Raw genomic sequence first — 24,086 nt, 5'->3', positions numbered from 1 at the left:
TCAACTGAGTCCAGATAAAATTATCAATTTCCTGGAAAAATTAGACTGTAACTCGTTTTTTGCTTAAGCCTGTCAGCATATTTGACCCTGCCTCCAACATGGAAACTGTCTTAAGCAGAAAATGAGTATTGTATCTGGATTTAAAGGATGGTGCTTGCTTTTCCTGAACTTGTTCTGAACTCCACAAACGCCCTCCTTCTCTAGCAGTTTCACACTGAATCATCATGCTGCAAGTGGTACCCAATGAAGTTGAGTGGGAGCATGCCATGTTCGGAAATGCTAAAATGTTACTGTGACTATAAACACGGCTGCTATTTCCAGTGACAGCCACATGGTCTATTTCCAGACTTGCCATGGATGATATTATAATACTGATCTATTAGCTCTTGTATGCATGTCATTGTCATGGGGTTGGAGTCTGTTTTCTAGAATTGTCCTGGCCGGAGACCTTGTTCTGGCCACCCCGTTTCTCACCACCACTCCATGAGCTGGCAGGTGAAAAATTAATTTTAAAATTGCTGTCAGAACAATGGTGTGATATTACTACCAAGGAAACCTGGAAGTGACAGACTACTCTAGGAATCACCAGAAACTTTTGGGTTCGACCACAGCATGTCCAGTGATTCTTAGAATGCTTTGCCATTACTTCTCTCCAGAATAGATGTCACATAGTCATACTGACAACACCCACCGTATCTTCTCCCACTGGGTACAAGCCATCAGCTGGCAACATTTTTTGTTACTGTGAACAGGTCTGTTCTATTGGATTGTCTTGATGGACACCTCTGTGAATGGTTCTGTCCAACTGGCTAAGATCTTGTGGGACAAAAAAATTAGCATAGATGCTTAACAATGATGGCTGTAGATCAGTGGTTCTCAGCCTTCCTAATGCCGTGGCCCTTTAATACAGTTCCTCATGTTGTGGTGACCCCCAACCATAAAATTATACAAGTGTTCTTTCACAGAAATTAAACTGAAACTGACCAATGGCATGAAGGTCCATTGTTCATGATTATATATAAACTGTTTTTCCCCCCAGGGTTTCTCAGTTCAGTTCTGCCCCACCCTGCCGATCTCGCTCTCTTCCTCTGCTCCAGACAGATGAACACTCTACCTTGATCTACGTCACAAGGCTGTTGTGTGGATGGTGTCCCCAGTGAAGCTGCTTGCCCTGCCGTGACCCTTGTGAAAGGGTCGTTCAACCCCGAAAGGGGTTCTGACCCCCAGGTTGCGAACCACTGCTGTAGATGATCCTCTGGTGATCTTGTTAAAGCAGACATCAGAGTTTGAAGGAGGAAAGCATCCTAGCTGATGTGAGGGGAAAAGACAACATTAGTGTGTGAAGAAACAGCAGAGAAAGAAGCAAATAGCTGAGACTTGCCTGAAGTCCCTTGGATCACTTTCTGTGGTGGAGTAGTGGATCTGTCGCTGTCCTGTTGAAGTGCCTTTTTGGCCACCATCTGTGCGGTACTTTGATGATGATGACGATGAAATCATTCAGTCAAATTCGACTCTTGGCGATCTTATGGCTCAACTGTTGCCACGATTTTTGATCTTGCATTGCTTCTTTTAGTTGTATATTGTTCTGGCTGGTGTTCATTTTGATCATAACTAACCGCCACATTCTCTGTCAGCCTGGTTTCTCTAAATAAAACAAATATTACAAAAAAACACCATACATCTCCTGTATTCACTTCCACAAAGGAACCAACCTGGACAATCACCATCCCTAGAATAGCCTGCTGCTCAGAGAAGTGGGGAGCATGAAATATCCTCTTTCAATGGAAAGCAAGAAGACAATTTAAGGCAATCAAGTACTTAGGGGGAACCAGCACTAAATGAATACATCCTATCTTCTGACATAATGATTCCTCTTAGCATACATGCAGAATTTGAAGTAAGTTGAAGTCTTCTTTTTGTAAGTTTCCCTGAAGCACAAAAGTGGTCTTTTCAATGGCAAACGGGAGGGGGGGAGATGCTGTTTTCCAAGGGAAGAGAGAGACATTGATGAGCAGAAGCTGGCCTTTGAAAGCAGCAGTCCTAACCTAAACTATTTAGTATAGGTGAGATGAAACAGCATGCAAAGTTCTAAACAAATGCTTTTGGTGTTAGGCTGTTGACACAATAACAGTGTGAGTTATTCATTGCTGTAGCTTTCATTGAACAGGCCAAGAGGGTGAACCGCAGCACACAAGGAGCCACACTGTAGCTTGCAAAACCCAGAACTTGCTGCATGAGCAATACTAAGCACAATACTGAATGTTAAAAACCCTATGATTTCCCTCCTGTCCAGCTGGCATTTTAGCGAGGCAGGTACTTTATGATTATTACATGTTCTTGAAAATGTTAAACATCTGGAGTCCAACATTACAAGGCAGCCTTTGTACCATGGGTAAGTTATCTGCCATAAACCAGCACTTGTTGCTGAGAGTTTGAAGTGGAAGTTTTTCAAAGAGAGAAGGAGCATGAGAAGGAAAGACATACCTTCAGCCTTAGCATATTTCAGCCCCCAGAGATGCTTCAAATATGTTCAGCTGATGACTTTCAGGAGCTACCTCCCCTCTTGCCCTTTCAAAATAGCAGAAAGCAAAAGTGAAAGAGTTGACCGAACAATTGGAGGAAAAAGAGGTTTGATATTTAGCAGCTGATGTGACTGTCTGGCACATACCCTTATCCCTATGTAGTTGATGGGGAGGGGGACAATCCTTGGCTGGGTGAGGATAGGCATGCGGTTGTTTCTGCCTCCCCTTCTCCTTTGAAAAACCAACTTGGGGGATCCCCTCCCTCATTCTCCCCCCCCCCCCATCATTTCATGAAATGTACCACAGTGGAGAAGTAGCTCCTTGTTTTCGTCTTAAAAACAAGATGCTTAACCATGATGGGTGATTTTTCATTGGCTGTAGATCAGTGGTTCTCAACCTTCCTAATGCCACAACCCTTTAATACAGTTCCGCATGTTGTGGTGACCCCCAACCATAAAATTATGCAAGTATTTGCTGCACGGGGGAGATCAATATTGGGACTAGTCAAGACTCTGGAGAACAGCCTGAAAGCACAGGTTTACTAGGACGAGAGACTACTGGAATACCAGCAAATTGCTTTGAGCCCCGTGGAAGGAGAACGGAGTCTACATATATAAGAGTCCCTCATGAATGGTCAATAGGGGTTTTTTTGGTGTAGGGGGAAAGCTCCTGTGCAATAGTGAAGAGTACTGTTAAGTACTGCAATGGAATGTTGTGTTGCTCATCAGTGCTGGGATCAGTGTTTAACAAGGTGTCTTATTGCATTGATCTCATCCAAAAATGCACATACCTGTCCAGAGAGATAGACAGATATGCAATCAGCACAGTGCACATTTCCCAGGAGTGACATATGGAAGTTCTACTGCACACCAAATTAAAACACTAAAAAATAAAAAAGTGAAAGAGTTATAAGTTTCTTCCAACAACTTTCCATCCAAGGCCAATCTCAGTCAATGCCTTTAGGCCATTCACATAGCCTCATTGCCTCATCCCATCTTCTCTACCCTCCTGTTCTGAAAACATCTACAAAGAGGCTGACAAAATGTGGAGCTTCTACAATGTAAAATATCTAGACCAGCTTTTTTCAACCTTTTGACTCTAGAAAAGCCCCTGGAATAATTTGTCAGGCTTTGAGGAGCCCTGGAAGTGATGTCAACTGGCCATGCCTCCCTGCCTCTCCCCCCCCCCCCCAGAAGTGACATGTCACCAGAAGTGACATCACCACTCACATTAACAGGCAGGCTTGAGGAGGGCTGAGTGGGGGAGAGACAGAAGGCAGTTTAAGGCTCTACCCCCTTCCAGGCATAAAAACCAAGAGAGAACTCACGCTTGGGAGGCAGAATCCATTAAGGCACAAGGGAAAAGCTGCAGATCCCTGGTTAGGAACCTCCACAGGATTACTATAAATCTGATGGGACGTGACAGGGAAAAGATGATGGTGATGGTGGTGGTGGTGGTGGGGGAAATAGTCTCACTCCAATAACGTGCCTTGCTTCTATAAGGCAACAACTGTAATAAGGCTTTACTTCCTCTTTGAAGTTACTTTCCTAGAAATGCTCCTGCTGCCCCATGACTCAGACTCGTTTTGTGACCATTTGCTCCTTTGTAAGGACTGGTATGTTTGCCTGCCTCACAGTATTTTCCTCCTTTTGTTTACGGAACACAACAAAGGCACCCTTCAGCTTTGTAGTGTGGCCTCCGGATGATCGACAGTCACATCATTTTTGCCATTCTCGGCAGGCACAACATCCTCTGAGTTCCTAGAGAGGCCCAACTTATGGCTCACGGTCTTTATCTGGCTTGGTGAATCTGGAGGAGGGAAAAGTCAACAATGGAAATGTACCTCCAGCTTCAAAACGAAAACAATAAAGACCTACTTTGCTGCATTTTTGTGACAAGTAAAGAAAAGTGTTGTCAGTCTCTGTGTGTTCAAAAGGAGATATTTTTGTAGGATTAGGAACTGAAATGTACACGTTTTCCAAAAACATAAGGACAATGGGTACATTGGCTCTGGCTGTTTTGCATCTTGCTGTTTTACATTTTGGTGCTAAACTCTGATCCATGGGAAGAGAAAGTCAGGAGAGTCCCGGTAATGACTGAGCACAGCAGGGTGTTAGCTGTAATTCAGTTTCAGATGAAGTTACAACTCAGAGGTAACTTAAAAGAAAAAGACCTCGTAAGCAAGGGAGGTGAAATCTTGGCTGCTGCTCTGCTTCATAGCGTGACCATAGTACGATACACCTGTCTCAGTCTTTTCGGTAACAGGCAGAGGCCTGCCCTGCTAAACAATGTCTCCCATTGTACTGCCTGCTTTCACAGTAGTTCCTATTGACTGGGAAGCCCATTCCATCAGCATTTGTCAGAGCGTATAATATACACAGACCTTGTTAATTCACATAGGCATAATATGAACCATGAGACTCCAGGGCCTTTCTGGTCGGCACTCCTCGATACACATAGTTGTCTATCAGAGCAACAAGAAATGTCAGGAGAGATTATTGGGTAAGCTTAACAACCAGTCAGAAGAAAAGGGATAATATTTACACAGGCATTTAGAAATGATGTTTAAAATACTACTTAACTTTGAACATACTTTCCGCCATGCAGCCTGGGGCTTTAGCAGTTTGGAAGAGGGACTGTCTTTTGGGGAGTTTGTGGTGGAGGAAGGCTCAACCCATCCTGCCCCAATCGCAATTCAAATCTCTTCCTTGCCACTGCTTATTTCCAAAACATTATCTAGTGGCATCCTTAAACTGCCTGTCTTTATTGTGTAAGGTACGCTAGGTATGATGTAATTTTAGGAGGGGGAAATTAGATTGGCATATTCTTGTAGTCCACATCCATAAATAAAATTTCTCTTATAGAAGAAGTTGTGTGGTTTTTTTTAAAAAAAGATTTATGTGGCTGACGCTCTAGTGGGATGCACCTACTGGTACTTTCTGGTGACAGTGGGATTTCTGTCCACACAATGAAACATCATAACTTCCTCTGCTGCCTGAAATGCTCCCCAGAATGCAGGGGATCCAAATGAACCATCAAACCCATATTATTTTTGCTTTTGCTATGTATTGCTTGACCTTGCCATGAACTGTTTGATGTCATAACTTTTACCATATTTTGGATCACTGGACCTGCCTTGCCATGGGTGGTTTCCTGTCCTATCTGCATAGCACAGTGGTCTTTGAGTCTGCAGGAGCATTTTGTCCATTACTGATTAGCATACTGTGAATGTAGCTAGACAGCCCTGGGGTTTTATGGGGAGGCTCCATGTTTGAAGCTGTGAGAACAGCTATCTTATCCACCATCCTTGGGACTTTGTAGAAACCTGTAGCTGTCCTGACCATTTGGTTACCAAGAGGTAGGATCTTTAGTCTTAGCAAGGACACTATGATGATCAGTTCACTATTCTTTCCATAAAGAGATTTCCTCCAATGAAGTTTGCTTATTGGGAATAATTGACAGAACCTCACATAAACAGCATGAGGGGCAATTTGGGGGAACTTCATACCTTAGTGATTTTCTAAATGTTGCTTAATGATGACAAAAATGATTTGAGAAAGGGTACATATGTATCAGTCATGGCCTTTGGTGGTGTGATCCTGGCTAGGGGTATGCAAAAAAACAAAATAAAATGGCATTTCATGAGTGAGGGTGTACAAGCTGAAAAATATTGGTATTTTCCAATATTTCTGAATCCCAATATCAGAATGATATTTAGATTTGGTAAATATTTGCGAATTCTGAATATTTTTTTATAATAATTGATCCAGGGGCATCTGGGATGTGTGTGTTGCATCTGATAATCCTGGTATTTGCTGGAACAGTCTTCAAAATACACGGAGGCAATGTTAATAAATCAGCTGTCATGTTCAGGCCAGTGCTGATGCTTTTACTCTGCCTTGGAGTTTCCAGGAAGCTCAGAGGAAATTATAAGATGTTAAAGTAACAAGCACAGCAGAATTAGCAAATCAGTTCACAACAGGTCTGGGAGCCATGCGTTCTGTTCAAGGAAGCAAGGAGGACTAGGGTTCAAGGTACACAGGCAAAATGAGGTATCAGGATACAAGATTCTTTCTCTGGAAGAGAAGGCACAGACTAAACTTTTATTTTTTTTAATTGCAGAACAGAACGGTGGTTGGGAGAGTTGTACCCACAGATTGACTCTGCCACTCATCCACTCATCTTCGCTTTTATCAGCTTAATTACTGAAATCCAGGTGTTCTTCATTCATTGAGTCCTTGATCCTGCATCAACTCTGTGTCAGGAGTCAAGTTTGAGTGGTGCTGTGCTAATGGCCTGGTGCTCTTCCACTTTGCCTAAACTGTAATAAATCTTACCTTTCATCTGTGATGCTCTGCTGCCTCAGGAGACCCTGGGAGTGAGAGACAAACTGATTTCTGTCCCTTTGTCCCCTGCCAGAAAGAATAACCCTCATCCTAAGGCTTCTGGAGAGCCAGCTCAGTTAAGTGGTTAAGAGCAGCTTCTAATCTGGAGAGTTGGATTTGATTTTCCACTCTTCCACATGCAGCCAGCTGGGTGACCTTGGACTAGTCACAATCCTGTTAGTTATTCTCACAGACCAGTTTCTCTTAGAGCTCTCTCAGCCCCACCTACCTGACAGGGTCTCTGGGAAGACAATTGTAAGCTACTTTGAGACTCCTTTGTGTAGAGAAAAGTGGGGTATAAAACAAACTCTTCTTATTTTGCTGGTTCTGCCTCTAAATCCAGCAGCTCAGACAGGAATTCCACTGGTGCAGTTCTTGATTACTCCAATTCCTTATCCTCAAAGAAGAAAAAGAGGTTTTTTTTGTTCCCTATGTTTTAACTACCCAAAGGAGTTTCAAAATGGCTTACAATGCCTACCCTTACTCTCTCCACAACAGATACTCTGTAAAGTATCTGTAAAGTAGGTGAGGCTGAGAGATCTCTGAGAAAACAGTGACTGGCCCAAGTTCATCCAGCTGGTTACATATAGAGGAGTAGGGAATCAAACTGGTTCTGCACATTAGAGGCCACCAATCCTAATAATTGTACCAAGCTGGCTCTAAAGAGGCAACTGGCTGGTACAGGCACCAAATTTGCAATATAGCTGCAAATACATTTAAATGCCATTTGCAAGCAGCAGTTCACCCAGAAAGCATTTAAAGAGCCTTCAGTCCTTGTGAATGACTTTAAATTTGTCTGACCTGAACAATTCTGAATATTTTTGGGATTTTTCTGTGGTGGTAATTTCAGATAGCCATAATCCAGCCCCAGTTCATATGCAGCTGAAAAAACAGTAAAAAAATAGTAATATCATATTTTCTGTCTATATTTCTGTGCTTGGATATATCAAAAGCACACTCCTGGCTCTTTCACAGAACACTGCCAATAATGTTAACATCTGGAGTGACAGAATAAGCCAGCTTTCATGAGAAGAAATAGGAAGCTAAGACTGATAATGGTGGGTGTATAGAGAAAACTCACTAGCAAAGAGCCAGTGTGAATGGTGCAAGTCTAGTCCACTTCTGAACTACAAAGAAATGATCAAAATCATGAACATGAAATTGATTACATATTGGTGAACCCTATCCAAGTCTATGATGATTCTGGACTTCTAAAGGGATTCCTCACTAATATTTGTTATCAGTCATATGGTTTGGTTTTAGTGCAGAAATTGCCTTGGCCAAGAATGAATGTAATGAGTGCTCTACACCAGTGGTCCCCAACCTTTTTCGGGCTGGGGATTGGGGGGAGGGGAGAGGGAGGCCCGAGGACTGGGGGGGAGAGGGAGGTGTGGGGCCCGCAAACCAGCAGGCATGCCTCCCTCCTCCCCCCCCCCCACAACGCAGCACTCGCTGTGCTGGGAACAATCGGCCGCCTCCAGGCGCAGCGAGCACCACACTGCAGGGGGGGGGAGAGGCGTGGGCACCACATGCCAGCGGGCGCAAACACGCAAGCACGGCAGGTCAACTGAGGCATCCCATCAAAATTACAAGATGTCATAGTTCTACTAGACACCACATTGGTCAGACCGTACCTTGGAGTACTGTGTGCAGTTCTGGAGGCCTCACTTCCAAAAGGATGTGGACCAAATTGAGAGGGTGCAAAGGAGAGTGATAAGGATGATCTGTGGTCTGGGGACCCATCCCTATGAGGAAAGGCTGAGAGGATTGGGAATGTTCAGCCTGGAGAAGAGGAAGTTAAGAGGGGACATGATTGTTCTCCTTAAATATTTGAAAGGTTGTCCCTGGGAGCTGTTTCTGTTGATAGCAGAGCAATAATGGGATTAAACTACATGTAGATATCAGATATTTTTTCATGGTCAGACTAGTTCAGCAGTGGTATAGGCTGCCTAAGGAAGTGGTGAGCTCCCTCTCACTGTCAGTTTTTAAGCAGCACCTGGACAGTTACTTATCTTGGATGATTTAGGCTGATCCTGCATTGAACACGGGGTTGGACTAGATGGCATATATGAACCCTTCCAACTCTATGATTCTTTGAGGAGGAGGACTATTGTGTGCCCAGAACGCCAACAGGGATGATCCTGTTTAATAGCAAGATGAACTATGTTGTCTGGTTAGACAGAATCCCTGTCAAGTTCACAATTTGAGGCATGTACTCTTGTTCACTAATAGATACTGTTTAGTTTGCAGTAATTCGTAAATTTTAGACTCCACACTCCTAGTAAATGTGTAATCAATAAGAATATATTGAAATTAAACCCAAGAATATATTGAAATTAAAAACAAGGTAGACATGATTAGTTCTTTCCTGAAAAAGCTTTCTCTATGTCAAAAGGATCCACTAGCTGAGATGTTGATTAGTAACATGGAATCTGAACACAAAATTGTGGATCTCCTCTGTAGGCTGAAAGTGGGCCTTTGGTTAAGTTACCCTTCCCCAAGAGGCATGGATTTGGCCACAGTTATGATCAAATGAGCTTCCTGCAAGGCTGCTTTGGAAGACTGTTCAGATACCACAAGGTGATGGTGAGATACCTTCCTGGTATGAGCCACATAGACCTACAAAAAATCTACACACACAAAAATTATTTGGTCATTTGCTTTTGGGTACTGAAGATGAAACTCAAATACTTTGGCCACCTCATGAGAAGGAAGGACTCCCTGGAGAAGACCCTAATTCTGGGAGAGATTGAGGGCAAAAGAAGTAGGGGAAGACAGAGAATGAGGTGGCTGGATGGAGTCACTGAAGCAGTTGGTGCAAGCTTAAATGGACTCCAGGGAATGGTAGCGGACAGGAAGGCCTAGAGGATCGTTGTCCATAGGGCTCTGATGGGTCGGACACGACTTCACACCTAACAACTACCAATTAAAGTTGGGTACCAATTCTTTACCTATGCAGCTCTAAATGGCCTAGGAGCAGAGTATTTGAAGGAATATCTACTTCCATATGAATCTGCTTGTTGCTTCAGAAGCTATTATCTTTGTACCTTCACTTTCAGAAGTAAGGTAAGTAAGAACCAGTGACAGGCTTTCTGTCTTGTGGTGCCTTGAATATGTAATTCTCTTCTCACAGGGATTTGTCCAGTGCCACATTTGTTGAACTTCAGATGCCAGGTGAAAACATGTCTGTGTCCCCAAGACATGTGGTTGCTTCAGCTTATGATGTGCTTTTGTTTTGCCTTTGTAACCTTGTACTAATCCTTCAAGGGCAGGATATATAAATGAAATGTAGTGTACAACAGGGAAAGTGGGAGAGGGTATTTTCACTCCAGATATTACAAACAAAAAAGGAAAATGAAGATGAAGAAGAACCCATGGCATTTCAGAGGCTGGGCATATAAAGTTGCTGTATCCTGCGTCAGACCACTGGACTATTAAGGTCAGTCTTCTCTATTCTGACTGGCTTTCCAGGGTTTCAGGAAGAGATCTTTCACTTCACCTTCTACCTGAAGACTGAACTTGGGACCTTCTGTATTCCAAGAAGCTGCTCTATCACTGAACGAGGGTATAAGCTGAAAAACAAAAGATTCCTACCCACTTTACAATATCAGTGGTGACTGAACTTAGATACTTTCAGCAGCCTGCAAGAGCAAGTGAAACAATAGCTAACCATTCCAGTTTTGTGGCCTGCTCAAGGATTTAGTTGCCCAGTTTTAAAATCGGAAACCTGCATTCACCATTTTCTTAGTATTAGCTGTGGATCTTAAATCAATCCAATTGGATCCTGTCTCAAATCTGCAAATGTTAATCCTGATTCTGGAGTGCAATTACTGTCTTCTGCACCAAAAACAGGCATTGCACTGAGGAGGGGGGGGGGAATAAAAGAAAAAATGCAGAAGATCATTAGATTCTTTGAAAAAAGAAAAGGAATCCAGTTGTACTTAACTGTTCCTTAATTTTTGAAAAAGGACTTGCCAAGATGGGATGGAAAGGGGGCGGGGAAAGGGCTGAGGGCAGCCCTGGAAGTGTTTTCACCCCCCCCCAAACAAAGCACATGGAAGAAGAATTGCAGGTGGAGAGGCTGTATGCCAGAAAGACTTGTGTTCAGTTAGAAATGCTAAAACTGAGCCCCGATTCTCACAAGACTTAAAGGCAGCTGATAAAGAAAAATTAATGCTTATTCTGTAATTCTTAGACCAAGATCAAGGCAGGAAAACATTCTACTAAAATGGAAGCCAGAAGGGAAAGCAGCTTTAAGAATCTCCTCTTACACTTTCAACAGGCCATGGCAGCCTGAAACTGACCATATTGCTGAGAATTTTGATGGTGGAGCCCTGGCGAAGGGGGGGGGGGATCCAATGGAAGAACTGCATCTGCTCACGGAAGACTGTGCAATGGGCATTGATTCCTCAGGGGAAAAAACAACAAAGATCCACTCCTGGATATATTTGGGGGGGGGGGAGAGTGGACTGACTCCATAGTGGGCCCATTATGTTTCTGTATATGCCAGCAGGTCAGAACCTACTCTGGAAAGATAAACATTTCTAGTTGTAGAAATGGATCTTTTACTTTAACATTTCAAAATGAAACATTCCCATCCCTCTCCTTTAGCTTGCCACAGACCTAGAGGTGCTCTCCAAATGGAAAGTGGCTTCATTATTTACAAACACCCAAAGGAGACGCTCTAGAGAACTCTGCCGTCATGCAGTGGAGGAGTGTACTTTTGCTCTTGAGTTAGGAGACAGAAGCTGCTGTGTGTTTCTCGGTTTTAATTGCTGTCTTATTGCCAAGTACAACAAAGATTATTTAAAAAAAAAGAATAGAAGGCATTTTGTTGTAAAGTTGTCTTCCCCCTCCTCTCCCCACCGATGGAGAGTGGGGTTAACAGGTGAAACCAGCATGCCTTTAAGAGCAGTGACTCAGGTGGTACAATCAAGTCTGGCTTCAGCATCAAGAGTCATTTTTTATGCTGCGCAGGGCTTTATGGTATCAGTTATAATAATAAGATCATTGTTTGGTTGCGTGCAAAGCTCTCAACTCAGGGATTCTTGTTGCTGCCTCCTCCCTAGAAACCACAACCGCGTTCAGCTGCACCTCCTCCACTTCCCTCCCTGGCAGGTAAACATTGGGTATGCATGTGAAATCCCTGCAGGAGAAAGCTCTGCCTGAGCCTTTGGTGAACCAGCCACACTGGCAAGGGAGAGATAGTGCTGGCTTCAGCATTCCTCATCTCTGACTCAGCAATAAGCAGAGCAAAAGGAGACGTGAGCTAAATCATGCTGCCTAGTAAGGGTGGTGATTCACCTGGTTGCTTGAAAGTGTCCCTCTCTTTTCCATGCTCACTTCCTTCTTTTTCTGGCATGCTCAGATGAAGAAAAAGTGCACCTAGGGAGGTGAAACTAGGGTCTCTTTCCAATGCTGTGGTTTCTTCTTGTTCTACTTCCAATTATACTCTCTTTTTTGGGAGGTCAATAAGGAAGATTCTGAAAGATGAGAATGAACGAAGCCCAAGGTACACTGCCTTCAATGACCACACCACAAGTTACAATGTAAATTACCCTGAGCCGCAGGGGAGGGTGGTATATGAATGTCATCAAATAAAATTAATAAATAATACGTGAAAATGTCTTGGTTTTGACCTACCTTAAGTTTATGATGTTGATGGCTTGGACCCGCTATGCTTTAGGCATTCTTAACTTCTGGTTAAGATTAGCAGGAACTTCCCCGCTGAAAGAACAAGGACATATTGGGCTATAAACTGATGCTACCAGTCAAATTACCAAACTGTTTAGAAGAAGAAGAAGAGTTGGTTTTTATATGCCGCTTTTCCCTACCCAAAGGAGGCTCAAAGCGGCTTACAGTCGCCTTCCCTTTCCTCTCCTCACAACAGACACCCTGTGGGGCGGGTGAGGCTGAGAGAGTCCTGATATCACTGCTCGGTCAGAACAGTTTTATCAGTGCTGTGGAGAGCCCAAGGTCACCCAGCTGGTTGCATGTGGGGGAGCGCAGAATCGAACCCAGCATGCCAGATTAAAAGTCCGCACTCCTAACCACTACACCAAACTGGCTCTCTTAGAGGTAAGGAAAAGGGCAGAAATCTGCATGACTCTGAACCACCTTAAGCAGTGTGGAATTTGGTCTTTAAGCACAAAACTGGTGCCAGTGTCACTGCCTTGGAATTCTCAGATTTCTTTACTAAAGAGCCTTATGTTTGTAACAAAATCTTTAGAAAAACCTGGCCAGTGATTGTAGCAGCTCAGAAACGAAGAGCTCTAGACTCAAAACTCAAGCTATATCTACTGAAGCCCAGCTCCTGCTTTTTCTATGAACTTTTTCATTCCTATACAAATGGTAACAAAGGGCAAAGCACTCCTGATTACTCTGAAGGGTTAACGTGGGCTCATTTAGCTTTCAGGTTGGGCCTCTCTGCCTAATTGGTCCTTATCATCTCCAAGGCCAGAGTTACAAATGTGCTAATTGGCTTTTCATGAGAACCTGCAGCCCATAGGATGGGGTGGGGATTAAGAGTGATGAGGTAATTTTATAGAATATTCCAATGAGAACACATCCTGATTGGATTATCATCACATGAGGCTGGTTGACCCCAAAAATATAATTGAGGAGGAAAGCTAGCTACTACTCTGAAATGGCAATGGACCACAATCCAGAGAATACTTGAAGATCTAAGAAAAATACTCTGCTTTTCAACACCTGAAGGAGTCTTAAAGGAGTCTTAAAAACACCTTTTCCTTCCTCTCCTCACAACAGTCATCCTGTGAGGTGGGTGGGGCTGACAGCTCTAATAGAACTGCTCTGTGAGAACAGCTCTGACTAGCCCAAAGTTCCCCAGCATGTGTGGAGTAGGGAATCACACCCAGTTCTCCAGATCAGAGGCTGCTGCTCTCCAAGCTGGCTCTCTATGCACCAAGCTATAAGCTTGTGCTATCTGATGTAGATTTTCAACTTTGTTAAAATAGTTAACCTAGATATTCTTGTTTTCCTTTCTATATGATCCTGCGTTGAGCAGGGGGTTGGATTAGGTGCCCTGTATGGCCCCTTCCAACTCTATGATTCTATGATTTTAGAGTTGTATGTTGGCTAAGGATCAAACTATTTCTGAAATATTGGTTAAATAAATTATATATTTATCAAGGATAGATTCCTTGTAGGCACCAGCAGTGAGAACCTATGGGGTTCAGACTTGGATTCCTTGACAGTATCATATATGAACTCCTACCCTTACTTGGCAAAATATGAAATACAAAACTGTTTACCACAATGTGATATATAGGCACACTCACACTTTACAATCTGAAGTTGTTTTGTTCTGGGATTTTTTTAGCATCTTCACAAAATTTCCCCGATTTTCTGCTTCCGTGGTTCCATAGGGTGGCTTCAGTGTCACCCAAACCTACATTGTTCTGATCATTGTGAAACAGTAAGAGTCAAGGAGGATTTGCCCACAGTGTAGACAGAAAGGTGCAAATTTCAGACCTGTTCTGCTTCCATTGGTGCAATTTCCATTCATTTTCCTTTACATCTGCTACCACTCTACCATCACTGCCAAAGGGCTTTTTGCCAGTTTTTAAAATGATGGTTGCCGTGTTGGTATAGCATCATAACTCGATAGAGAGACAGTTACCATTAATTAAAGATAGATTCAAGTGGGTAGCCATGTTGGTCTGAAGTAGCACAACAAAAATAGAATCCAATAGCTCCTTTAAGACCAACAAAGATTTATTCAAGGCATGAACTTCCAAGTGCATGCACTCTTCCTCAGAAGAAGAGTGCATTCACTCGAAAGCTCACGTCTTGAGTACATTTTTGTTGGTCTTAAAGGTGCTACTGGACTCTATTAATTAAAGAAACAGTTATATTCCTGCAAAGAAGCCCTCTGCTCTTGGGGAAGGCAAAACGGTAGACTCGAAACAATGCTTGCTTGTCTCTGTGTAGAAGCAGTCTAAAATTTCACGCACTAAAATGATGTGCCCAAATAAACTCACAATTTCCTGGTGGCTTAAAAGAACGCTAACTACCTAACAATTAATCTCTTCCCTAAAGTACTGCTGGTATATTTCTGTGTGCATCAACAAATTGCTAGGCCTTTAAAAGCACTAAGGTGAAATAACCCCCTCTCCAGTAACCTAATCTAGACAGTAAACATCTGTACAATATGATACATCTGAACAAGCCTAATTAATGAGACATTTAGCATAGCTATTGTCTTGGTAATTGGGCTAATGGGGTATTACTGAAATTATCTGATCTACTACATTCTTAATCACTAAATCTTATAGTATAATATTTCGATCAGGTTTTTGTAAGGGGAATATCTTCTATTTTGGCTTCCAAAAACAAATGATCAAATCTAAAACAATGGCACACCTTTAGTCAGGATGGAAGCCCTGCGGTTGCTTTGTAGCACTATTGTTAGTAAGGTATTAAAGAAGACATTTTGGTAACGTGCCAGATAGGTAGCTTTGGCTGACATCCAATTTAATGTGGGTATATGGGTAACCAGCTTAACATTGAGATTATATTGTTATAAAGTTATGATTATAATAAAAACAATTGTCAAGATCTCCCAGACTTGAATAGGGAACTTCAAAGCTCACGGATAAAATTTAGTCTTGGTGGCCTAGTGTGGACCAGATATGGCAGGCCGCAAAACTCCTTTCAGGGAAATAAATGGAGCGTACAACATCATCCTGTGCAATTACACTGTTGTTAAATGATCAGGCTTCCCTTTGTCAAGAACAGAGGCCATTATCCTACATTAGGACCCCTCCTCTACCTTGTGATTCTTTTGTCGGAGAAAGTCTCTTAAGGGGAAGGAAGCTCCAAAACTTGCTTAGTGACGTGGTAGAACACAGGCCACTGGGTTCAGCTACTTGTATCTTAGTTTCCAGCTATCCATATTTCTTTTCTCCTGTTCAGGCCAGGACCAAGTGAATGAAGAATCAGAATCAGGTGAAACCACCAAAGCCTTCATCTAAGCCCTGACAAAAACAAAACTAGATTTGGGTTTTTTATTCACATATGGTAGCAATATATTTGCAAGTTTGAATATTCTATTTTTAAACAAGTTTCACTCAGGCAGATGGTCCAGCAGAGGGTTGGCTTACTTGAACATGGGCAATGTCTTGCTCAGCCAGGTCAGATATAGCAGCTTCATAGGGATATCTTGGCTTCTTTAAGTGCAATGATAAGCAGGGCTACTCTGAATCCTAATAAGGGTCTATTCAGAGAGTCCTACTCCTAGGAAAAAGTAATAAGGTGTTTCCCTGCCCTTAAGTGATCAGGGGCCTAATGGTACAAGCTCAAGGGGGTTGCACTGTTAGTCAACTGATCCCTGCTGGCCTATAAAATGCATTATTACTGCATGGCAATTTATAGTGAGCACAATAGCACAAAAGAGATCAAGCTATCCACTTAGTTAGCTTGATTTCCAGCTACATATTGGAAAAATTAGGCCCTATCTAAATGAAACCGGTTGAAATCTCTTCTGTCCAATCGTGGCAGGCTACCACTCAAACTGCACCAATGAACTTGTGATATGGAGGGAGAAGCAGGGCAGTTTTGCATCTATGGTGTTTTGCACAAGATCACCTCCAGAGCATGGGCGGTATATTTTCTGATCATGGCAGTAAAGAAGCAGATGTCCACTGTCACCAGATGTAACACTATGACCGTTTATGCACTGGAGGTTTCATGCCAGGCTGCAGGCTGGAGTTTTAGCCGTAGCAGGTTGCCCCACTTCTTCCTTCACCCACATGGGGGAGCATTTGGCCTGGTGCACCTCATCCACCCCCAATTTCTGCTCTTGCACGGGAGCTGGGGCAGGGAAGTTCCCAGTGTGTAAACGGTCTAAATAAATCAAGAATTTGTTGAAGCATATCCAGCTTCAGTTGAATGTGAACTATGATGCTTGCTGAAAGGATACGTGAGACTTTGGCAGGATACTTTTGTAAAAAACCTAACAGGAAAAATGCAGGTTAAAGGAAAGAACTGACCATCTGGATCTCTTCTTTTATTCAATGTAATAATCACATTTAATAGGTCAGATCAGTTGCTAATCATTTGGCACAAGCTTGTTTACATACAAGCAGGTATAAACAAAATCCTTAATCTGTAGAAACAATTCCATGGTTTCCGGATGCTGGTAACTGTCTCCCTGGGCAGCCACTCTCCAACCTTCTCCCCCATATCCATCCTCCCTGAAGTCTAGAATATGGGCGTTTGTGAGAAAGCCAAGTAGATTCTGATTTGTGAGCTTGGGGGGAAGGGCACAGCTTTCTTGGACCAGAAGTTGCTTGCTCAGTGGATTAGGCACTAATTATCAACCAGCATCTCTTAAGGAACCTTACAACAACCTATGAGAAGATGGAATCCAGTGATATGGCTTCATCATTCTTTGGGTTTTATTGGCATAATAAATGCTAAAAAATTAAAATAAAACCAGAGATCTTAAGCTCCCAAAATTGTTAGCTGTTGATGCAAGCACTTTTAGCAGAATTGACAAGATGCCAATTTAATTCTTTTTTTTCCACCATGAAGCACAGTAGTTTTTCTTGTCATCTTCTGTTGATATGTCAGATTAATATGGAAGAATAGCAGAGTCAATTCTGCCAAGACAGTACATTAATATTTCACGGAAGCCCTTTTCTTTCCCCGAGAAGAACAAAACACTATAATCCTAAAAGATCAGTGTGGTATTTCTTTCCAGATTAGACATATAAAAAAAGGAATGGGACTACAGCAGGCAGCACACTTCAAACATTTGCCATAAACATTCTGAAATTTGAAAGAAAAAAAAAGATGCTCCTTTACACAGGAAAGATCATGCCTCCCATGAGCCTATTTATCCTCATGGTTAAAACTTATTTCCCATTCCAACAACTAGAAGAGCCCCAATATTTCCGAAGACCTGAAGAATGCATCTGGACACATTATTCTTGTGGGTGGGTACCAATAGCAGCACATAAGACATAGCTCTCTTCAGGACAGCACCTTTCAATCATAACACACGGCAAGCTTTGTTTACACACAGCAAAGACATTCGCAGATAAAACCTGACCTTTATGGATATGAAAACCTGCTTCAAAATTAGGAAGCACATACTATTCTTTGCAGATTTATTAACATTTTCGTACTGCCATCCTCAAAGAAGAAAGCAAATTGGGGGGGGGGGGTCTGTATTTCCTTATGCTATCGGCACAACATTATGACAAATAAAAAAGTCCATATAATTAAAGGCAAACAACATCAACCTAGATCAGTACGATTAGGTAATATACAAAGTTCCAGTTCCAATTTCTGATGTGCATTTTGGCTAGATTTATAGATTCTGAAAGACAAAAATGTAGGGAAAGAAAGCATCTGCTGTTATCCAAGTCCAACATCCAGGGACATCATGACCACAAATCCTAAGATGGAAGTCCAGGAAGCCAGCTTCCCATTGCCACTGTAAAGAAAAAATGAGAACTATTTCAAAAGAAATAATGATTTCTCATAGCCTGAGCAACCAGACATGCAAATTAATTAAGGGGGTTTTGTTTTCAGCAAGACTGCGAAATGGATTTTCCATTAAGAACAACAAAGATTTATTCAGGGCAGTAGACTGATGTAATAGAATTGATTTTTGCTATATATTCCCTGTCATGTAAGGCAGGGGTAGTCAACCTGTGGTCCTCCAGATGTCCATGAACTACAATTCCCATGAGCTCCTGCCAGTGTTTGATGGCAGGGCCTCATGGGAATTGCAGTCCATGGACATCTGGAGGACCACAGGTTGACTACCCCTGGTGTAAGGAGTTCATAGTCTGACGAAGAGTGCAAGCACTTGAAAGCTCACGCCCTGAATAAATCTTTCTTGGTCTTAAAGGTGCTACTGGACTCTGATTTTATTGTGCTGCTTCAGACCAACATGGCTACCCATTTGAATCTATTTTCCATTGTTTGCACAAATTACTTTATGAGTATCAAAATGGCAAAATTATAGCATTGCTGGGTAGCATTGCTATTGCCTCTGTTACTGCAAAAGTGAAATGTGGTTTCAAGCATGGAAACTCATGGCTTGTTCCAGAAATGGCAATCAGTGAGGGAAAGGTGTCTGGCTGAACATGGCTAGTTGCTATGAGCCACAATATTTTTCTACCTTAAAAAATATTGTAAGCAATGAGACAATTGTTATCTGTGCTCTTTACAGCCCTGAAACTGCTAGAAAGTGAGCTTGTATACTTTCTAATACTCGTGCTTACCCATCTTAAACACTTCAAGGCTTAAAAGGCAAACATGGCTTGATGGTGGCATAACCATGCCCCATTCACATATGGAGAAGGAACTGAGGCTCTGCTAAAATGTCCCTTTCTCTTGCCACCCATGAATATGTCCCTGCAATGTGTTCCTCAGGTGATTTTCTTTCTGCCAGTTTCTGAAATTAAAGTAAGAAAAGCTGCTGGATGTGAAGGAAGTCAAGTTGCATATAGAGGAGGATTAAGAACTACCAGCCATGGGCTTCATTCATTCATTCATTCATTCATTCATTCATTCATTCATTCATTCATTCATTCATTCATTCATTCATTCATTCATTCATTCATTCATTCATTCATTCATTCATTCATTCATTCATTCATTCATATATATATCACCCTCCCCTAAAGCTCTTGCCTTGAATAAGTTCTCCAAGCCTGCTTTTTATTTGCAACTGCGGCAAACTCATTTAAAGATCTATTTTCAGACCTTATTGACCCAATAAATCAAAGCTTCATCTTCAAAAGATGACTGATGGGGAAAAACGTGCCTTTTTGTTGAAGGAAATTTGATGGCATTTTCTCATCCCCCAGGAAAAAAATTAAACTGAAACGATGCAACTTTGACCTTAGAAAGAGGCTGGTTCACACACAAGCACACCCCTGATCAATCTGGAACAAGCTCCTCTCTTTATGTCATGAGGTTTGGATGAAGGAAACAGATTGGAAGCAGGCACATGATGATCCTCACCTGATCTGTGCTTCTGGGATGATGTCATCCACCACCACATAGACCATTGCACCAGCAGCAAAAGCAAGAGCGTATGGAAGGAGAGGCTCTGCTAGTACCATAGCCACAGCACCAAAAATGCCCGCCAATGGTTCCACCATGCCACTTAATTGGCCATACCTATGAAGCAATCAAAAGTCACTGGAGACGCTGTGAGCAGAAATAGGATGCCTTTGTTTTATGCATTGTGGCTTGTTTCTCCCTGTTTCCCCTCAGTCCACCACAGTCTGAAAGGTAAACTAGCTCTTCCCCTCTGGGGTCAGACCAACAGGGCTCAGCCTTGCAAAACAAACAGAAGCTTCTCTGAGCCTTTCATGAGCAAATACAGAAGAAGGCAATTCCTGTTTATTAATCTGAAAAATGACAAAAGTCTGCAGACAAAGATGAGAATAACTGGCTAGGCTACTGCAGGGAGGAAAACTGTTTTCCCTTTCTCTCTCTCATGGACTATTTACGCACTGGGAACTTCACTGCCCCAGCTCCCGTGCAGGAGCACAAATCGGGGGCAGATGAGGCACACCAGGCCAAATGCTCCCCTATGACTGTTTATGCACTGGGGACTTCACTGCCCCAGCTCCCGTGCAGGAGCACAACTCGGGGGTGGATGAGGTGCACCAGGCCAAATGTTCCCCTGTGTGGATTCTTGAAGAGGTGAGGCAATCTGTCACGACTAAATCTCCAGCCTGCAGCCTGGCATGAAACCACCAGTGCGTAAACTGTCATGATGTGATTTCTTTCAACCTCATCAGGACAGTTGCATTAAATCTTCTGGCTCCTGAGTTCATGGTCTAGGCTTTTAAACTTCCAGAGAAGAGGGGGAAATTGGCATCTTACAGATAACTGGTTCCTGGAATTTCTTATTAAGTGACTGATATAAAAAACTTTTTATGGGGGAAAGGTTTTCTACAAAAATTATACACTATGAAATAACAGATGTGTAAGTCTAAACGATGGTATAAAAGCTGTTAGCACAGCTACCAGATTCTGTCTTGAATCCAAATCATCCTACAGTCCTTGTCAACTAGGGCATCCTCATCTACCAATAGTATATACACTTTTAGATTGGATGTAGAAAGCATTGCTGATCATCCCTGGAATGAGGAAAGCATAGAATTTGCTATGATCCTGCAAAACTTCAGTTTCCCTGCAAACAGCCTTCCCTGATGGCTTCTCACTTTTATTAGCTGCCCCAGGTAAAGTCAGTTGGAAGAACACAAATTACTGGCAAGGTGATCCTTCATCACATGCCATACCACTGCACTTGCAACCCTACTTGCGGTAGGGACACAGAGTGGAGAAGAGAGACAGCAGTGAGTAAGGGAACTGGGCTGTTGCCTTGAAGGAGAAGCTGCACACCAGAGAGTCAATCCTACTACAGCCACAAATTCAGGGCAGCTTTACAGCAGAGGTTATTAGCTCCTCCAGTAATGTGCATTTAGCAGGCTTTTTCAACCAGGGTTTCTTGATGGCCCTAGAAGTGTTTCTCAAATGGGTGGGAGCTAATTAATTTTTAATGTATTTAAAATTTCTTACTAAACATTTATTGGTGATCTGACTAAATACAGTCATGTCAACCCATGTCCCCCTCCCAAAATGATCGATGGGCCTGGAGGGGGTGGAAAGGGTAGGGGCCCCAGTTGGGCATGTCCACAGCTATGCTTCTCAACCATATTCTGCACGGTTGTGTCATTTCTGGGGTTTCTCAAAGCCTGAAGAATGCTTCAGGGGTTTCTCACTTGATCTTAGCCAAAAGGCTGGGAAGCGATGTTTCAGCGGTTTCTCAATGGTAAAAAAGTTGAAAAAGGCTAGCACAGAGAGTTGGGTTAATTATTCTATTGAGAGTACGGTCAGTATAACTTTGTTCAGTTCTGTACTACAATAATCTTAGAGCTTCCTTGAGGAATTGGGTCTGGGTATCTACCACTGTTTGCATTGGATGAAAACAGCAGCTGTGTAGAAGGGGAAAATAATTATCCTTGACTCCTGATACTTTGACTAATTTTCTTTTAATGTGCATGCAAACCAATTACATCTTCCCTTATTATTCTCAGCAGACATGGTAAAAAAGCCTCTTCACATTTCTGAAGATAACTTGCTCACAATCATTTCAGAATAGGCATCAACAGGGATTCGTCTTCCTCATTTCCTCTCAGTTATTTCAGTCCCAAATTTAAGCTCTGAGTTGTTCTTCAGAGTTCATTTATTTCCTAGTTTTCCAGGGAGCTATCAGAACATTTGGCTGACTTAGGGAAAGCAGTATTCCGTCTCTGCTCCAGAAGAAAATGTTAAGGGCTCACGTCTCTTTTATCGCCTCATGTGCTTAATTCCACCCTCAAGGTCTCATCAACCATACAGAGGGGGATAAAAGTGGCTTTTAAAAATAACCCTGTTGGTCTCAACCCTGCCACAACTTTAGCCACTCTATGGCATTCTTTCCAAGGCAAGTTGGAGAAACACCCCCTCACTTTTCTAACTGGACGAGTTCTCTGTGTTAAGAAACGGGCTGCCTGCCACATCTCTGAGGAATTGACTTCGATATTCCTCCCCCTTTCAGACACTAGATATATTTAAGTGGATTTATTTGGTTTGAAAATAACACTTTTGAGGCAGATGTTCCCAACATCCTTTGTCTGACTTCTCTCATACATCATAACACTCTGTACACACGCACAGGCAATAATACAGCCTGACAGCTCCTGAGTTCATGACCTAGGCTTTTAAACCACCGAGGGTGGGGGTGGGGAAGTGGTTTTGAAATTCAGCCCAGAATGAAGGGAAAGGAAACCATTTCTTAACCCAAATTGCATGAACTATTCCATCAGCACATCAAAATGGAGCAAACAGAAACCGCCAGGATGACTGAATCAGTTTAGCATATTATTACTACATTGATTTCCAGGAAAAAGACACATGAGGGAGTGAAAGAGATCTATTATTGAGAGCCAGTTTTTAATAGTAAGTGTTTTTCATGCGTTCAGGATCCATAGAGGCTTACTTCACGCTGAATGAAAGTCATAAAAGAGAATAAGCTTGCACCTAACATATGCATGTAACTGGCCTCTCAAGTATAACGTCTGAAAGGCAATTCCAATGTAAGGGCTTTTTGAGGCCTAGTACAGTGTTCTTTCATAGGAGAGATTTGTATCTTAATTAGCTAGGATCAAATAGTGGTGTATACATATGTATTTTAAACTTGTACTTAACAATATCCTTATCCATTGTTGTTCCTCTATATATTTGTGAAACAGCCTAGAGGGTGGGACGTGTCTGGCTGTCCAAGTTAAAATAAGGCCAATCAGGGTTCAGCCAGCTTTGCCCTGATGGGCCCTGCCCCTGCAGTTCCCACCGTCCCTGGACTCTAGCCTCTTTGCTTTCAGACACCTCAGTGCCTGGAGCCAGCAGCAGGTAAGGGGAGAGGGCCCTGGGCTAAGGGTCATGGTGGAGGGCTTGCTAATGAGGGCCTCTTGGCCTGCTAGGCTGGGCCTGCTGATGAGGGCCTCCAGGCCTGCTGACTGCCTGCTAAGGAGCTTTGTCCTGGCCCTGCTAATGAGCTGCCCAGCCCCCGCCCGCCCCACTGGATCTGGCTGCGAGCTGCAGCCCAAAGCCACCTTAAGCTGCCTGGCAAGGAGCCAGGGGAGGGGACCCTTTCAAGGCCTGTTCTTAGGAACGGGCTTTGAAGCTAGTAAATATATAACTGACACACACAATTGTATTGGACAGACAGACAAATATATGCCACTGTACTTATAAAGCACCTGCTATAGCAGTAGGTGCAAACTTAAATGGACTCTGGGGAATGGTAGAGGACAGGAAGGCCTGGAGGATCATTGCCCATGGGGTTGCGATGGGTCGGACACGATTTCGCACCTAACAACAACAACAATAGTAGACAGGGACAACCTATTGAGAAGCAGCCTAGGGCTTGGGTCCTATAGTGGAATTCACTCATTTCTCCCTCCTCGAACAGCCCCATGGAGGGACAGGGGGCTTGTAGGATCCTTGAGGAACCTTCTGTTGTGGGGGAGTTGGATATCTGCAGAAGTGAGGAGCACCACCCATTTGCATAAATTGTTGGTGGAATCGAGTTCTAGGTCAATAGGCTGTTTTTTTTAGAGTTCTAAACAATTACAGCCTT

General features: G+C 42.9%; 1 protein-coding gene across 23 annotated transcripts in view; it reads right to left on the bottom strand.

The window, feature by feature from the left end:
* The window catches only part of SLC39A11 (solute carrier family 39 member 11), a 402,448-nt gene that overhangs the window by 10,798 nt on the left and 367,564 nt on the right, over window positions 1–24,086 (bottom strand). For 13 of the 23 annotated variants that reach the window (XM_077328331.1, XM_077328329.1, XM_077328324.1 and 10 more), the window contains 6 exons: window positions 19,913–20,071; window positions 16,851–18,371; window positions 12,551–14,328; window positions 3,313–7,789; window positions 2,485–2,568; window positions 1,382–1,644 (listed from right to left, as the gene is read on the bottom strand). In XM_077328331.1, coding sequence (XP_077184446.1) covers window positions 18,293–18,371; window positions 19,913–20,071 — 238 coding nt within the window. In that variant the 3' untranslated portion in view covers window positions 1,382–1,644; window positions 2,485–2,568; window positions 3,313–7,789; window positions 12,551–14,328; window positions 16,851–18,292. Of the gene's footprint in view, window positions 1–1,114; window positions 1,645–2,484; window positions 2,569–3,312; window positions 7,790–12,550; window positions 14,329–15,701; window positions 18,372–19,912; window positions 20,072–24,086 lie in introns of all 23 variants that reach the window. The other 10 variants (XM_077328310.1, XM_077328312.1, XM_077328317.1 and 7 more) reach the window with 9 other exon arrangements.

The sequence above is a fragment of the Paroedura picta genome, chromosome 3 (genome assembly GCF_049243985.1).
Source record: "Paroedura picta isolate Pp20150507F chromosome 3, Ppicta_v3.0, whole genome shotgun sequence".
Lineage (NCBI taxonomy): Eukaryota > Metazoa > Chordata > Lepidosauria > Squamata > Gekkonidae > Paroedura > Paroedura picta.
This window is presented reverse-complemented; position numbering and strand designations above follow the sequence as displayed.